General features: G+C 34.3%; 1 protein-coding gene across 1 annotated transcript; it reads right to left on the bottom strand.

Moving 5' to 3' along the window:
* Positions 1 to 11,073: 11,073 nt before the first annotated feature.
* On the bottom strand, positions 11,074 to 14,364 carry LOC136208705 (uncharacterized). The gene is made up of 4 exons (XM_065999820.1): positions 14,027 to 14,364; positions 13,566 to 13,936; positions 12,622 to 12,664; positions 11,074 to 11,845 (listed from the first exon to the last, which is right to left on the bottom strand). The coding sequence occupies exons 1-4, from the start codon at positions 14,145 to 14,147 to the stop codon at positions 11,412 to 11,414; spliced, it is 969 nt and encodes a 322-aa protein (XP_065855892.1). The 5' UTR covers positions 14,148 to 14,364; the 3' UTR covers positions 11,074 to 11,411.
* Between the last annotated feature and the right edge of the window lie 3,717 nt (positions 14,365 to 18,081).

Below are 18,081 nucleotides of genomic sequence, written 5' to 3'. Positions count from 1 at the left end.
TCGTGGTAGTATTAATTGGCCGTTGTCATTACACTACTCTAATATACAATTTGAAACCGATGCAAAAAGTGTTGTTGACAGTAGTGTGATTGAGGGTATCCAAGTTATCTTACTAAATCGTTCGGATGTTTCTATGGCTTTTGTTCTACGGTTAGTGAATGGTGTGGTCCATGTTATGACTCGTATAGTCTGTTCCAATACTATTTGTTTTAATTCTTTTATTATTCCTGATTTTTTGCTTTCATCTCTTAGTAAAAATATTGTTTCGCCTGTAAATATATAAAGCAAAAATTAAATGTATAAAAGAAACAAAAGTAAATGTTATGGCAAATTAAACTGAAATCTATGTAGGGACATATTGAGGAGAGAAAAAAAACACAACTACTTGGGGGACCAAACGATCCATCTTTATTCCGTCGGGTACTCGTATCTTCTTTTTTTATGAATCAACCCCCAATATCAATAACTATATCATTTACGGGCTAAATTACAACCATGACCACTGAACTTTATTCATTTCAACATCTTCATCATTAAATTTCTATTTTTAATTGTATAACCATTAAATTTTACATTTTTTAATATCGGTGTTTATTCAACTTTAATTAACTTTTTAAACTGGCCATTAACGACCTTAAAATGAAAATATTCAAGAATTAAAATTGTTCAAAATGACATTTACTATGAAACCATATTTTTTATTTTTCAAAATCACATTCTCTTTCTAAAAATTCAATCTCTTTCCTAATAAAACAATACCTAAATAACATCAAAAAGAAAATTTTCAAGAATTAAAGTTATTTAGAATATTATTAAATCTTAAAATTTTTATTTTGAAACATTGAGTGGTTACTGGTGTTAAAAAATAGGCCTAATACACAAATAACCCCTTGAACTTGTTCAAATGTTGCAACTGGCCCCCCGAACTTTCAATTGTAACAACTTACCCCTCAAACTTGTTCAATTATAAAATATAACTCCTCAAACTTATCCAATTGTAAAATATAACTGCAAATTGCTGACATGGATTGCAGTTGAAAAAACACGCGAAATACAAAAGCTGCAATGTTCGTGGAGTGTGATAATCAGATCTTTGGCGTGATATAAATCCGGGAAAACTTTTTTACGGTTACTTCAAGTACGAGGTAAAAACAATTTCAATTTGAGGTTATATTTTACAATTGGGAAAGTTTAAGGAGTAAGTTGTTACAATTGAATGTTGGAGGGAACAGTTGCAACATTTAAACAAGTTCAGAGGGTTATTTATGTATTAGGTCTAAAAAAAATATATAATTCAATGAATATACTATTAAAAATTGTTTAGTGACTACAAATACAAGATTGAATGGGTAAAGTTAAGTGGGCATGGGTGTAATTTACGTATGAAAATAAACAGCAACAATTAGGGATGGCAACGGGTAGGGTACCCGCGGGTAGTGCCAATCCCAAACCCTTACCCGTTTATTTTTTAATTACCCGTACCCGTCTCATTACTCTAACGGGTATATTTTTGCATCACATACCCTTCCCATTTAATTCGCGGGTACCCACGGGTACCTTTACCCGTTAAAAATCAATAAATAAAATAAAAAATATTACTAATTTAACAAAATATAAATTTAATAAATCATTTATCTAAAAATTTAACAAATTGAATCTTAATCAATAAGAATAAGTAGTTTAGTGATATCACTCAATGGTTGAAAAACAAAAGGTTGAGGTTTAAAATCTCAAATATTACATTTAAAAAACTATAATTTTTTTAATATATAAAAGAATTATGACGGGTAACGGGTATCGGATACCCTGGGGGGTATTCTCATACCCGTCCCATTATCCTAACGGGTAATTATTTTGATCTCATACCCTTCCCATACCCTTTTATACAGGGTACGCGTAGTCCATTAGAATCGGGTAGTATCGGATACCCGCGGGTACACTATCCGTTGCATCCCTAGCAACAATGAAAAGAAAGATAGGGTTAGATGATGGAAGTGTATTCCACTCTCCACTTGAGAAAATGGGGAAACGAATTATCTTTATTTCCCTTTCAAAGTTGTTTATTGTTGACCGACTCAAATAAGGGAAGGGAAGGGCGGTCACTTTTGTCTAAACTCGAAACTAGTAATTAACTCCTCCTTTTCTTACCAACGGATTTCTAATGTTTTTTTGAAGTAATAAATGTTTTTTTTTATTAACTAATCTTTCTTGCTTTACATTCTTCAAAATGAATAAATACTCCTCCCAATCTAAGCTTCAAATCTTAACTACTAACTTTATTAATATGATTTTGGGTAATTTGAGATTGCTGTGGTCAACAGAATCTTGCATGGTAGAAAATATTTTACCTAATAGGTATTTTTTTTTATGGAATAGGTATTTTTTTTTTGGTAAGATAAGAAAGCAACAATAAATATTCAATAGGTATTTAATAAATATATAATAAAAATTCTAAAAAATAATACATATCAGAATTGAATGAAGAACTAAAAACTTGAATTGATGAACAGAGAAATTACAGAATTAGAAAATCTCCAAATCTTCCTTAACCTAAAACAAGCTCTAACTACCCTTATATATCCGTTCCATTACAACGGCTCTTTCTAATTAATATAGTAAAAATACTTAAAAGCCCCTATTCAATGTAAATAATTACAAATAGATCCTTGAGTCTTGTTACCCCCCCCCCCCCCCTAAAGTTGGAAGGTATATTGATTGTACACCCAACTTGCAAGTAAGAACAGAGAAAGATTTTGGTGGAAGAGGTTTAGTAAAAATGTCAGCAATTTGGAAAGTAGTAGAAATGGCTAAAGGTTTGATAAGGCCAGAAAGGAATTTTTCACGCACAAAATGGCAATCTAGTTCAATGTGTTTTGTGCGTTCATGGAAAGTAGAGTTCTTGACAATATAAAGAGCAGAAATATTATCACAAAACAAAGGTGTTGGTTGAGGATGAGGAATATTAAGGGCTTGGAAAAGATATTGAAGCCATTGTATTTCACTAGAAACAGAGGACATTGCACGATATTCTGCTTCGGTTGAGGATTTAGAAACAGTTGGTTGTTTCTTGCTCTTCCAACTAATGAGAGAGGTACCTAAGAAGACACAAAACCCGTAATAGATCTTCTAGTGTCAAGGCATGTAGCCCAATCAGCATCTGAAAAGGCTTGTAGTTAAAGAGGAGAAGTAGAAGAGTAAAACAGCCCTTTGCCTGGATCTTGTTTGAGATAATGGAGAATTCTCAAGGCTGCTTTGTAATGTTTGTCAGTTGGTTTAGAGAGGAACTGACTCAGAGTGTTGACAGCAAATGTGATGTCGGGTCTGGTATTAGTGAGGTAGATGAGTCTGCCAATGAGCTTTCTGTAAGAAGTGGGATCCTGGAGAGCTGTGCCGTCTTCTTTTGTTAATCTCAGAGTTGGATCCATAGGAGTGGAAACAGGTCTAGCAGCTAGCAAACCTGTATCAGAAAGAATATCAAGAGTGTATTTTCGCTAAGAAATATTAATTCCCCTTGTGGACCTAGCAATTTCCAATCCAAGAAAGTATTTTAAGTCACCTAAATCTTTGACTTTAAATTCTAAATCGAGTAACTGCTTAATACTGTCAATCTCTTGTTGATCAGTACCAGTTAAGATAATGTCATCAACATATATCAACAAAATACAACTTTTACCTTTATCCATTTTAGTAAACATACTATGATCAGGAGAAGATTGTTGATAATGATGTTGAATTAAAAAAGAAGAAAGCCTGACAAACCATTGTCTGCTGGCTTGTTTTAATCCATAAAGGGATTTTTCAAGTTTGCAAACAAGGTTTGGTTCAGGTAAAGACAAACCAGGAGGAGGTTCCATGTAAACTTCCTCATCCAAAAAACCATGCAAAAAAAGCATTATTAACATCACATTGGTAAAGGGGCCAATTGTTAATAGCTGCTATAGCAAGAACAAGTCTAACAGTGGTTGGCTTGACAACAGGTGAAAAAGTATCTATAAAATCTAATCCTTCAACTTGAGTATAACCCTTAGCTACTAACCGAGCCTTATACCTCTCAAGAGTCCCATCACTCTTTAACTTAACCTTAAAAACCCAAAGACAACCTATTTTCTTTTTGCCTGCTGGAAGGTTGGTTAAAGTCCAAGTTTTAGTCTTTTGTAAAGCTTCTAATTCTAAGGACATAGTCTGCTTCCAGCAATCATGTTGAGAGGCTTCTTTGTAATTTCTAGGTTCAGGTATAATAGAAAGATTACAAATATAACTTTTATGCTTGGATAAAATATGATTATAAGAACAACATTACTCAATGAATAAAGGACAGAAGAAGGAGCAGAAAGTTCAGAATGCACCTGGTTACAATGAAAATCGTGACGATATGAGAGGACCTGTTTAACTCTATTAGATCTTCTAGAATGAGGAGGATTGATAATATCTTGAGAAGGAACAGGCAGAACAGTAGAGGGAATGTCGGGTGTGATGGCTGCAGTGACATCCTTTGAAGCATTGTTATCCACCAAAGGAACAAATTGTTCCGGAATAGGAGGAACAGACTCTGTTTCAGTAGATTCCTGAGCCAAAGGTCCTTGTAAGGGCTGAATGTCCTGCACAGAAGGAGAAACAATGGAAGGTGTACTATGTGTGTGCTGATGTATGTTAGAGTAAGACAAGGAATCCAAGTCGACATTGGTCATTTCCAGATCAGCAGCAAAAGAGTCACTAAGCTGAGGAAATAAAACAGGAGTAAGAGAAGAATGAGACTGTATAGTAGCATAAGGAAAAACAGTTTCAAAGAATTTTACATCCCTTGATACAGTGTAAGTATGAGTATGTAAATAAAAAACTCTATACCCTTTAACATTAGCTTTAAAATCCATAAAAAGACAAGGTCTAGCTCTAGGATCAAATTTACCTTTGTGTTTCAAATTGGAAATATATACCAAAGATCCAAAAACTCTTAAATTGCTGTAATCAGGTTCAGTGTTATGTAATTGAAGATAAGGAGTACTATTATTCAAGAAAGGACTAGGCATCATATTAATAAGATATGCAACGTGCAATATGCAATCTGCCCAAAAAGACATAGGTAAAGTAGCTTGAAATCTAAGGGATCGAGCAACATTCAACAAATGCTGATGCTTCCTTTCAACAATACTGTTTTGTTGAGGGGTATAAGGACAACTAAATTGATGTTTGATGCCCTTAGCTAAACAAAAACTCTCCATTTTTAATTCTGGAGCATTATCAGTACGAATACCTTTGATAGAGATATTAAACTGAACAAGCACATATTTGTAAAAGCCTTCAATACAAGTAGGAGCTTGATCCTTACTTTTTAACAAGAAAATCCAAGTAAATCGAGTATAATCATCAATAACAGTAAGAAAATATCTATATCCATTATTAGAAACAGTGGCAAATGGTCCCTATACATCAAGATGAACTAAACTAAAAGGAGAATCAGTTCTAGTTGTACTATCAGGGAAAGGTAAACGCTTCATCTTAGATAGAGGAAAAATAGTACACTGAAAAGAAGAAGTAGTACAACTTGGAACAACAAAAGAATGATTCTTCCTTATTAAATCTATCTTAGGTAAAGGAACATGGCCTAACCGATAATGCCACAACTGAACAGAATCAAAAACAGCAGGAGAAACAACATGATTAACAACATTATTAAAAGTATGAGACATAGTATGTAAGGATGATGGTCTATGCACTGGAGATGAGACTGCTGGCTTTGTAGACTGAAGATGATAAAGCCCTCTATGAATAGCAGCCTTTGCCAATGGGATGTCAGCTAAACCAGTCATCTCCAGATGTTTGACATTGTATATCTGACAAGAGCCAGTCATAAAGATACGCTAAAGAGATGTATCTTGAACTAATTGACTAACAGAAATTATGTTTAAATGAAATGATGGTATATAGAAAACATCATGTAGTAGTAATGCATCAGAAATTCTAACATCCCCCATTTGAGTAACGGGAATAACAGCATTGTTAGGTAATCTAACATTAACATGACTAACAGGTCTAAGATTAATAAATACATCTAAGGTATTAGCAATGTGATCTGTAGCACCTGAATCGAGAATCCAATCACATGTATTGGTATTTATAGAAAGAGTGTTAATACCTGAATCATAGGTTGTGACAATGTTGCTCACATGATGAGAGTTAGATTGAGTAGATTGAAGTATCTGCACAAGAGAATCAACCTGTTCGGATGTCAAAGACAAGTTTGCAAGGCGCTGAAAAGGCTGAGTTGTAGAAGAACGAGAAGCTATAACAGAATCTGATGTAGAAGGATTAGGCATGGAAACATCAGTATGACTTGAAGAACCTGGTCCTTCAGTCAAATTAGCCTGACTATTGGAACCACCAGTAGAACCTTTCTTGGTAAACTTAAAATCCTTTGGAAAACCATGTTTACGATAGCACTGGTCCACAGTATGACCAGACTTATCACAATGACTGCATTTCTTCTTAGATTCTGGTTTTGAACTACGAGCATAATTGATTGAAGAATCCACAATAGGCATAGCCGCACCAGCTAACTGTCTTTCTTGTTGAACAACCATAGAGAAAACCTCATTAATCTCAGGAAAAGGCCTCATAAGAAGAATTTGAGACCTTATAGTACTATAATCAGAATTGAGACCACGTAAGAACCGAATGACATAATCCTCATCTTGATATTTCTTAGCCTGTTTAAGAACCGAGGCACAACGATAAATAGGAGTACAAGAACAGAGTTGTAATGGACGATAACTCATTAATTCCTCCCAAACTATCATCTGTCGAGTAAAATATTCAGAAACAGAATAAGAACCTTGTGTAAAGGAATAAAACTCATCTTGTAATTCCGAGATCTTGAGAGAATCGCCTTGTGTAAACCGTGCCTTCAAATTAGCCCAAGCATCAAAAGCATTCTCAAACCAGGTTAGACTATGTGCGATAATAGGCGAAACTGAACGCGATAGCCAAGTAAACACCATAGTATTACACCGATCCCATGCCGGACGAAGAGCATCATCAACTGGAGGTGGTTTGAGTGTGCCATTGACAAAAACAATCTTGTTCTTAGCTTTTAAAGCCCGCTCCATCTCACGACGCCAAGAATGATAGTTCTTGCCATCTAAAACCTTAGAGACAAGAGAAAGGCCAGGATTCTCTCCTGGATGAAGATAAAAATGACTAGAAGGATTAAGCGACGGATCTGGTAAAACCGTAGTCAGAGGATTTGTCATGATGAACGCAAAGATTGATGAATGTTGCAGGAAATTGAGAGGATGAAACCTAGGGTTTCAAAGAAAGAAAAGAAGCACAAATCGAGATCGATTTGAGGAAGAAGAAAGAATCTGTTCAAGACCAGAACAGATGAACAAAAATTCAACACTGATTTGTTGAATTAAGAGAAAAACGAATGCGGAAACGATTGTATCTCTGATACCATATCAGAATTGAATGAAGAACTAAAAACTTGAATTGATGAACAGAGAAATTACAGAATTAGAAAATCTCCAAATCTTCCTTAACCTAAAACAAGCTCTAACTACCCTTATATATCCGTTCCATTACAACGGCTCTTTCTAATTAATATAGTAAAAATACTTAAAAGCCTCTATTCAATGTAAATAATTACAAATAGATCCTTGAGTCTTGTTAATACATATTAGATTATTGAAAGTTATGGTTATTTTTGTTTAAAAAAATTAATATCAGTTTCTTGATAGGATATAACAGTTACTTTCTCTAAAATTTACAATTTGTGAACAAATTTCGTACTTTTCATCTTTTGAGAAAATCAGTTTTTACATTTACTAAGGTTACCGTAGTGAGCGTCGTAATGAAATGTCAATTACAATGGAGGCTCATTACCATGTTTGGATTAGTCATATCGTTTTTGTCATAATGGAATCACAAATACATCACTCAAATTTTTTTTATAAATTTATGTAATGAGCATTACATAAATAATAGACATAAATCCACATTACGACTAACTCTTACATTTTTATTATTAATATTTATTATGCACAATTCTTATTAAATGATAAAGCTAAAAACTAAAAAAACAAAAAAAAACATGAAATCTGGAAAACACGAAAAATGAAAAACTCAGAAAACATGACGAAATTTTGCCCGTCACGATTTTTTTTGTTTTTATCCTTTTGATTGCATTTTTTTTATGTTTTTCGTGTTTTATGTTTTTCTCATTTTTCACGTTTTTATGTTTTTCAATGATTCTAATTGTATAAATAAAATTTTATGATTACATTTAATCATTATTCCATTCCATTACATTATAAGATTGATTACATTACACGTTTGATTATATTATATTGCATTACGTCGTACCAAACGGACCCTAAATATTTTTTTTAATTGAAAAAGCTGAAAAACAGTTTTTTATCTAGAAGAACAATATGAAACGCGCCCTTCTAATATTATGCTTGCCTATTTTAATGAAACATCTTTAATTCATTAACATTTTAATAGCTTACTTTCTACATTCTGTAAGGAATATTGCTTTGTGATAATAAATAGAGATATAAAGTAATTCAAGTTGCAAGAATATTTTATATCTTAAATTAAAACAGACAATTATCAATAATTAAGTCTGTTAAACATTGATTTTCGTCATTGGATCACATGTAGTATAAAATAAACAACTACTAGTATTTTGTTGATTTTGATTTGCTTTGTAATATATGAAAGGAAAAAATGATAAAATCCATAAAAGTTGTTTTTGTCATCTTTTGAGTAGTAGTAAGAAAACTTACTTCACCCAATAAATAAAAGATGCTTCCGTAAGGTATCAACAAATTTCTGGGTGAAAGTTGGACCACCAAAACAAAATTGAACTTGAAAACTTTTCTTTTGCTGAAAAAAGAATGGTAGGCGGTTCGATTCGGATAAAAATATAAAAAACTAAATCACACCGAATTATTCATATTTTACATTCGTATAATTGTTGAGATAATAATTTAATATAGATATATTTTAATAGCTTTTTGTTTTTATTGCTTAGATAAATTTAATGAGAAAATATAGCAATTTTTATTTGTTGTTTTTATTCTTTTAAACTAAATTTGGTTTGTTCAGTTTAAAATCAAACCGAATATTTTGATTTTATATATTGTTCAGCTCGGTATTAATCATTTGGGTAATTTCAATATTCGGTATTTTCAATTCGGTTCGATTTTGAACCGATATACACCTCTAGCTGGATCTGAGATATATAATTAACTCTTATCTATAAGAGAATATTATTAACATCAATCAAGATTGAATTGAGTGATAGCCTCAAGTCGCTTTTGTTAAAGATATCGAGTTCGAGTCCTAATATACGTAATAGATTTTAATTGAAAAAGAGATCATCCGTGTAATAAAACCCTTTGAATTAAAAGAATTAGTTGGCCAACATCTACATTTCAAAATAGTAAGGAATGTAACATAAATAAATTTTTAATGGTACTTCTTATATAATATTGCTATAGTAGGATTCTTCCTCTTGATTTAGGTGTTTATTCTTTGTAGAAATTATAACCTTTATTACAAAACAAGCTTTCCTTTATCCATTGAATCTTAAAAAATGAAAATAGAATCAGAATAATTAGTTACAATAGGGAAAGAGTCTGGTATTTATACATAAATAGTAGTATAACAACTAGTTTAACAGAAGATTACCTAATTTACAAATATAGCATTTTGCTAAGCAAATTTTTGAACCATATCTTTAAAAAATTTCGAAATTAATGGTTTGCAAGTTCATTTTGTGTCTTAACTTATAATAATCGAATGATTCCATCATGTATTTTCTCGCAAAGAGAATGGAAATCAAGTTCAATGTGTTTAGTACATTCATGCAAATCAGTGTTGATTCATCTCGACCTAAACCGTCCCTATGAATTGAGCGACAAGGAGATATTTCAGATGTCTGAAGGAGTTTATATACTATGCTACGAGTTCCTTGTACCATTCTTACGCTACCCCTAGCAAAGTGGTGGAAAATATTTTACACATCATCGTGTTGTCCTGTGCGAACAAGTTCATCATGCTCATGAACACTGCACAATGCTCATTTGGATCCTCCATCCCCGTGTAATGAGGTAGACGCGAGGTCTTCCAATGTGTTGGGAATGGTGTATAAATGATTCTCTATGATAGGGGAGTGAATATGCGAAGAGATCTGGTAACCTAGCATCCCCTCGAGGACCATTTTGTCCAAAAATGCGTTGGAAATGGGGGCTTCTTTGACTTAGTTACTGTCCAAAATAACGTCCATCTTTTACTTTGCGCTCAGGGTTAATGTCAGTTGTGTTTCGCGTTGGGCTACACAGCTTGTCCCTTGATTCCTTCCTGATGTGCTCAGGAGAGGGGGTTCTTTCCTTAGGTGAGGTAGACCCACAACTGTTTGTTTTCTTGTTGCAGTTGAAATTGGAGCTCGGTCATTTTAGCTTGGAAGTCATGTAAGTCCTGAATACTTGTGAGAAATGTTGCATTAAGATCAGTTGTGCGTACCAAAATAGTGTCTTCGTCTGTTAAGCTGGTCATTGGGGTTCAGGTTCCCATACCGCGTTCATTGCGAGATGAGGTCTCCACTAATGCGTTTGTCAAGGAGGTAGAGAAGGTGGATCGTGGCGTCGTTGGTAGCTTTCCTTCCATGTCCTCAAGCTCAGGTTTGCTTTCTCAAGAGGAAGCTCCTTAAGTTCTTACTAATTAGTCGAGAAAGCTTGTCGAGATCTGAAGGTCGCAGAGTAAGATCTATACTCACTGCACGAGATGTTGAATCCTCATGGTTGACTTCCTATAATAAGGTTGACGTGTGCAGGGATGGACTCCCAAACCCCCCACTGGGATATTGATACGATTTCTCTTAAAGTAAGATTTATAACATGTATCAACATCCCAATAAGGGATCCTTGAGAAGACCCGACCCTCTTGAGACTACATTCATGCATTGGGCTTTGTGCAAAGCACTCGTCCTCTCCCACTCATCCTTCATACCAAATTACTCCCACCAAATCAAGAAACTTCACTTTTCAAAAGCTACAAAAGTAAGAACACGTGGAAGAGAAGAATCAAATCTCCTGATTCGCAGCGTTGTATGCATACTGTCATTATTACACTTTGATCAGTGTCGTTGTGTAAATTCAAAAGCTTATTAAATCAATGGACTTTCCAATATTGTACTAGAGAAATGCTGATAAAAAAAAGCATCTAGGCATTATTTGCAGGCTATCATTTTTTGTCGTCATAGTAAAAAATGTAAGCAATGCCCTCCTTCAAATACCAGGACAGCTTATTTCTTTCTGTAATTTTTCTTTCCATATCGTTTGTTTGGTTACTCTCTGTTTGACTTTGAAGTCTTTTTCTCCAAGATTTCAAGGAGTTGTTCACTCAATCAATCAAACTGAGTTAACTTCATCACTGGCTTCACTGTCGCTACCGCTGCTACTGCTTCCACTCCCGCTACCACTTCCGCTGCTTCCACTTCCACTGCTGCTGCTAGAACTAGAACTCGCCTCATTTCTCTCCTCTGCATTAACTTGGGCTCTAAGAGCTTCTGCTGCATTACGCCCCCTATCACCTTCATCGCCACTATCATCCACATCAGCAATCTCTTCATCAGTATCATTATGTCTCTGTTGCTCATTGTCAAATCCACCATCGCTTTTTTGATCAGGCTCAGCTGCGTTTTCATAAGGTGAACTCGAACCAAAGATATCCTCGATATCTATGTGGTCTTCTACTTCATCATTCTTGGGGCTTGGCGAATACTTGGCTACATTTGGCAGATTAGACGGATGCTCAGAAATCCCCTTACTGTGAACTTTTGTACCTGTAGGTCCATCGTTATATAGTAGAGGAATGCTATCACCAACAGATATAACATTCATGCAGCATTATAAGTCAATCGACAATATTTGACAACTATGAAATATATAACTAATTACTAGAGAACTCCTCTGAAGACCAATTTTCAAAATTCTAGAGGACGGTCATGAGCATATATGAAGAGGGAACAAACAAATGAAGTGGTAAGGGCCAAAGTTAATATAATTTTCTTCTGAAAAACCCAACACCACTTGATGATAAAGAGATCAGTGGAGAAAACTAAAAATCAGAATCAGAGTGTTTATAGGAGCTCAGAGTTGAATGGTTAATCATAATATATCTTGCTAAAGTCCTTTTTGCATACGATTATGTGCAGTTAATATGTTAAACAAAAGCATACGTGCAGTTACTGCGAGAAAACATACTGCAGTTGAGTTCAAATTTTAATTTTAGACAGCATCTACAGTTAATGACAAAGTAAATCATTCTGGTGCAAAGCCTAGACTACAAATGATAAAAAGATTAACACAGTTGAATTTATATGTCTGATAGTACATACTTCCATAAAAACACACAGAAAACATACGATAATGAGATGATCATAAGCACATAACATAATAAGTATATGGCAAGAAGAGAATGCTTGTTTGCACTTATCAATCATAAATAAATTTTAACTTTTTTCATTCTCAAGAGAATGTTTTTTCATATTTTTAATTATGCACAGCTGATTATTGAAAAAACAAATCATTTTCTCAAGAGAACAAAGACTAAACATACCTGGAACTTGTGTATCAGCAACGTCAATCCGTTCCACCTCAACCTGAAGAAATACCAAACAAAAATTTAGCACAATGCAAAAGTATCACTAATCACTTATAAACAACTCAGCAATGCCTAAGCAAAGGAAAAAAATCATATGCTTGTTAGATTGCATAATAGACTAAACCTTGTTTGAAAGCAAAAGTATCACTAGTAATCACTTATAAACAACTCAGCAATGCCTAAGCAAAGGAAAAAACAAATCATATGCTTGCTAGATTGCAGAATAGACTAAAACTTGTTTGAACTTTCAAGTATTAAGTCAAATAAACTTAGAAGCTTCACCTATCATCAACCAAGTTGGGACCTTTTTTTCTGTCAGCAAAACATCCATAATTAACTACAGATGCATTATTAACAAAGACAATTGCCAGGCAGTCCAAAGTGGAGGTAGACCAACCACAGTCCTTACGAAAACAAGCATCAGTCTATCAAAAAACCAAAGTAACTTTTATGAACCATATGTCCTTACTATTGTATTCAAAAAGGCAACTCAGCTTCTAAAAATGGCTATATTCAGATGAATGAGGAAAATGCTTAGATAAATAAATTGCGGATGACAAATTTGATAACAAAATCTTTGGTTTTAATTCAAAGGCGTAATTTCAACAAGAGAAGAAAGTTTCTCCATTATGCCATTGCCATGGACCATTTACTTCTACCATTAAAAACAGAGACTTAGAGGAGATTCAGCAATAGGTTCCTGCGACGAGGCAGCCAAAGTAACAAGAAGCACGGCAAACAACTTATTTCAATCGATTTTGAGTGTTCTACAGCCAGTAATATCTATGTTTTCTTCCATCTGTTAAACTTGGAATCCCTATGCTAACTAAATATTAACCCAGAACTCTATTTGGTACAGAATTATTTCACATAAATTGGAAAACTAAAATAAAACTCACCGGTACATGAGGCGCATTAGCAAAGGCTGGGCTTCTCCCTATAACTACATTAGCAGGTTTCCCACCCTTCCCCACAGGAGATAGCCTAGGCTCAATGGCTTGCGCTGCGGAGGCTGCAGCAGAAGCAGATTCACCCGGCATTCGAAGGTGGCGGAGTTGCTTCACCGCCCGGTGCAGCCGCTCCATCCGGAAGGTCTGGCCGTCAAAAAACAAAACGGCATCGTTATCCTTATAATCCTCGCTGCTTCCTTCAAATGTAACCTTGGGTTTTCCGAATTGATTATTTTGAAACTCCACAGCTACCCTGTTTTCCTTATTTTTGTGCAATGAACCAGGCTTACTCTTATCAATTGAGGCCGGCTTAAATTCATCTATAACCAAGGAAACAAAAAATTAAAATCCATTCCTCATTTTCTCGAGAACCAAACAGAGAAAGAGAGAAAAGAAAATCAAACACTTACATCGCAAAGTGCAGAACTTGCTATTAGAGGAGTCTTCTTTGAAGGAAGGACCTAACGTCAGATTGTACCAGCGATCGGATTGAGGAGCGGTTTTGGGCTCTTCTTTGGAGTTGTGGGCCATATTCTTTAATGGCGATCTATAATGAAATATCAAAGGACAAAATTAGCAGAGAAGAAGATATAAGAGCCCAGATGGGACCCACTGCGGGATGACATGGCAAAGATCGGCGGCGGCGGGGAGATGGATTCCGGGAAGGTCCAGTCCAGTGGTGCAGAGTAAGTAGGGTTCGTCCCTTTATTAAGCTTTTGGGTTGAAAAGGATGATGGAGGAGACGACAACAGAGACACTGAGAATATATTCGGGTGCATGCATGTGTATTCTATTAGAGACTTACCTTAGAGATGGTGAACTGTAATTCCACGTGGTCGACGTTGACGTGGAAAATAAATACGTGGCCTTAGATTTGATAACAAATTCGAATTCTGTTACATTCGCTATGGCCCACGTGCGTAATTGGAGGGTAGACGAAGTTGCTCAAATATCTGCACGTTTTGCACAATAACATGTTATTTTTTGTTTATGTCAATTTCTCATATTCACATTATTATTTTCCATTCATAATTAATATCCTACCCGTTATGATATCCTATGCTTTATCAGAATTTAATTCACTTCAAGAAGAATTCAATATAGAAAAAAAGTAAAAAGATTATTTTATTGAACTGAGTGTTATAATATAAAATGAATTAATTACTTTCAAATACAGCTTTTCTTTTCACATTCTTCACATTGTTTTTTTTTTTTTAGATCTAATGGAGTATTTTATATCTATTTATCTATAGTAAGTTTGATGGGAAATAAATAAGGAAAGAAATGATATTTGTAAATAAAAGTATTAAGAAACAAATATAAGTATAATACACTATCTATTTCTAATGTAATTAATTGGTTTATTATTTGGCCTAATGCATACCCAGCTCCCTAAAGTTGTCCGTTTTGTTCATTTAACCCCCTTACCTCACGGGACAACCCTTTGACCCTCTAAACTCCAAGAAAACACTACTATTAGCCCCTTATTTTTGGCTGCCGAGATAAAATGCTATCAGTGTGTTTCACGCGCGTGACACGTGGCATCTTAGCTGGGAAAACAAATGATCGATAACAAGTTGAACAAAATGACCAAAAAACCCATAACAAACAAAATGAAAAGACCTAATTACCCAAACTCTTCAGTTCCCATTTCGAATTCCTCACTTCTCGATTTCACTCTCCAAGACGACGTAATCTCCATTTCCTAAACGCAGCTTCAATGATCTCCATCTACAGACTTTCGCTTCTGTGCGAATCCATTTCATAATATCACTTAATCTCCATTTCAATGATTTCCATTTCCAGAGGTAAGCTTGAGTTCGCAATCGCCATTTCCTAATCTTCTTCATTTTTTCTTTCGCAAACGACTTACTTAATCACTGGTTCAGAATTGAAGATTTAAGACTTGAATATTTGGGAACGATTACTGAAGAATCTAGGGTTTAAGAGTTGAAGATTTTGCTTCGATTACTGATTTGAAAGACTGGAGCTTTGATTCAGAACCAATTTATACATTCAGGTTAGTGTTTTTAATTGGGTTTAGTTCACTCTATTATTTTAACTTGTCAATAATTGGGGTTAGTTTACTCTAATAGTTTATTAGTTTTGCTGATAACTTTTAGGGTTTTGAAAATCAACTTTATTAGTTGGCATCTGTGTAAGCATGTGCAAACACTATTACTTTATTGTGTATAACACTTTTTTTCAAAATATATTGAGTGAAAAAGAGAATCTTATTGTACTGTGTTCCTCTTTTCGATTATTGGACTCTTATTGTGCTTTTTGTTATGTACTTTTCAGTAATTTTGTTGCAATGGGAGACCTTATTATAAGATTACATCACGGTGGTAGGGCTGTGATTGATGGAGCTAGTTTGAAATATACTGGTGGCAGTGTTTATGTTGAACAGGATGTTGATGAGGATAAATTAAGCAGGCTTGATATATTGTGGACTGTTAGGAAAGTGGGTTATTTTAGTTGTGGCTCTATCTACATTAGGAATGGCTTGACTGGGGAATTAGCGTCTTATTGTGTTGCTGTTCATGTAGAACTTAAGAGGTGATCGAATTGTGATCTCTACTGGTTCCAAGAAGTTGAAAAACTCTGCTGAAGTTACAGGTGACCTTGGCTTTGAAGCACAGAAGCTGAAATGGAAGGGGAAAGAACAAAAGGACATCTTCACTGAAAATTACTACAAACGGAACAAGCCAAATGCAGGGAATCAGAAGCCTTAGATTGGAATGTAATAGCTAGTTTATGGTGTAATAGCTAGTTTTGAACCTTGCTTTTTGGACATCATTGCATATTCCTTAGGTTATGTATGTTTTGAACCTTGCTTTTGAACATACTATATGATGTAAAAGGTGTATTTTGAGACTTGTTTTTGACCTGTGAATGACAAAAGGTTACATTATTACATGGTTTTTTCGAATTTGATGTGGTTAGTACTATCAGATAGCAAATTTAATTGAGATCAGTACTATCATTACATGATTCGACTTTATATTTTCAATTCGTGGAACTTGATGTGGTTAGATAAAAACTTTGCTATCTGATTTGAGAATTTATTGACTTTTATTATTACTCCATTCATGTTTTGCTCATTATTTTAGTAAATCATTTATTTGATGCTTATTTACTTTTGAACAAAATCAGTTTTGGAAGAAGAAGCTATCGAAAAAGTTGTGAGAAATTTCCAAGAGTTATTGTTGGTTTGCCATAATTGATAGGGAAAATGACAAAATTAAACTAGGAGCATGACAGCAAAATTAACACTTTTGGGTAAAATTGGAGCATGACAGCAAAAATAATGACTTTAAACTAAATAGATTCTGCAAGTAACTATAATATTTAAAGTTGTTAGTCATATATGTGGGTAACTAACCTACCTAGTAAATGGACTCCACATACTCATACTAATTATCTCATCTCATCTCCTTGAGTTTTGAGTTGAGTTTAGGACAAAGTTAGGCCTTTCCTCTCATTTCTATAATTGCTTCATCTTTAGACATTGATGGTTCAACTATAAAAGGGCTTAAAACATTGCCAAAAGGGATTGATTGAATCTTTTTCAAGTAATTAATGACTTCTGGGATCATGTAATGATTGTGCATATGCTTTTTGAGACTTCTGGGATGATGCAGTTAATGACTTCTGGGATCATGTAGTGATTGTGCATATGCCTTTAGCAAGTACAAAGCCTCTATTGTACTTAATGCATTATCTTAGTGCAGAGATTTTAATGACCCAGACATTCAGGATATATACAGATCTTAATGCATTATACTTTCACATGAATCGATTGTAAACTTACTTTGAGTTTAGACAAAAAAAAAACTTAGAAAACATACATTAGTTTGATCCAAAACATATCAGTATAATCATAGGCTACAACATGAATTGTCAAAACAACACAATCACCATAACATGAACTGTCATAAACACATTTGAACTGTAAAAAAACACAAGAAAACAAGCAATCGGAGAATAGTTTCAAAGGGGAATTAATTTAATTCAACATTTGAACTGTCATTACACATTGCATTACATACTCAATTTTTCATTATTACATAACAATGCTAAGACATGAAATTCACTCCTAATACAAATCCAACCAACAAAATCACTATGAATTTAACCCATTGTCTGCTCTCCCCACCGTCATTCATCATCGAAGAGTTCATTATGTTCTTCTCGTTTTCCTTCACCCATTGCAAATGCCTCATCTTCGTTTTCTTTGCCCATGAAATCTGAGCTTGATCATATCACCTGAAATAACCACAGAATCGTTCATTCCCATAATTTCGACATCCAAAAAACCTTCTACCGTGATTTGGTTTTTTCTGGCAAACTTTCAGATATGCAACTTCACCATAAAAGCACACATGGTCAATTTCCATCACAAATCAGAGATTTTGGGTATCAATTTGGGGATTTTGTCGATAAAAACAGAAGAAGCGAAAAA

The sequence above is a fragment of the Euphorbia lathyris genome, chromosome 10 (genome assembly GCF_963576675.1).
Source record: "Euphorbia lathyris chromosome 10, ddEupLath1.1, whole genome shotgun sequence".
In the NCBI taxonomy this organism is placed as follows: Eukaryota; Viridiplantae; Streptophyta; class Magnoliopsida; order Malpighiales; family Euphorbiaceae; genus Euphorbia; species Euphorbia lathyris.
Note: the sequence above shows the minus strand (reverse complement) of the source record. Positions and strands in the feature narration are given on the sequence as shown.

Bases quoted from the DNA above. Each gene is read 5' to 3' on its own strand.
- LOC136208705 (XM_065999820.1), bottom strand. From the start codon at position 14,147: ATGGCCCACAACTCCAAAGAAGAGCCCAAAACCGCTCCTCAATCCGAT. The intron at 13,937-14,026 runs GTAAGTGTTTGA...CCTTGGTTATAG, and splicing joins CAAGTTCTGCACTTTGCGAT to ATGAATTTAAGCCGGCCTCA. The intron at 11,846-12,621 runs GTATGTTTAGTC...ATGGACCTACAG, and splicing joins TGCTGATACACAAGTTCCAG to GTACAAAAGTTCACAGTAAG.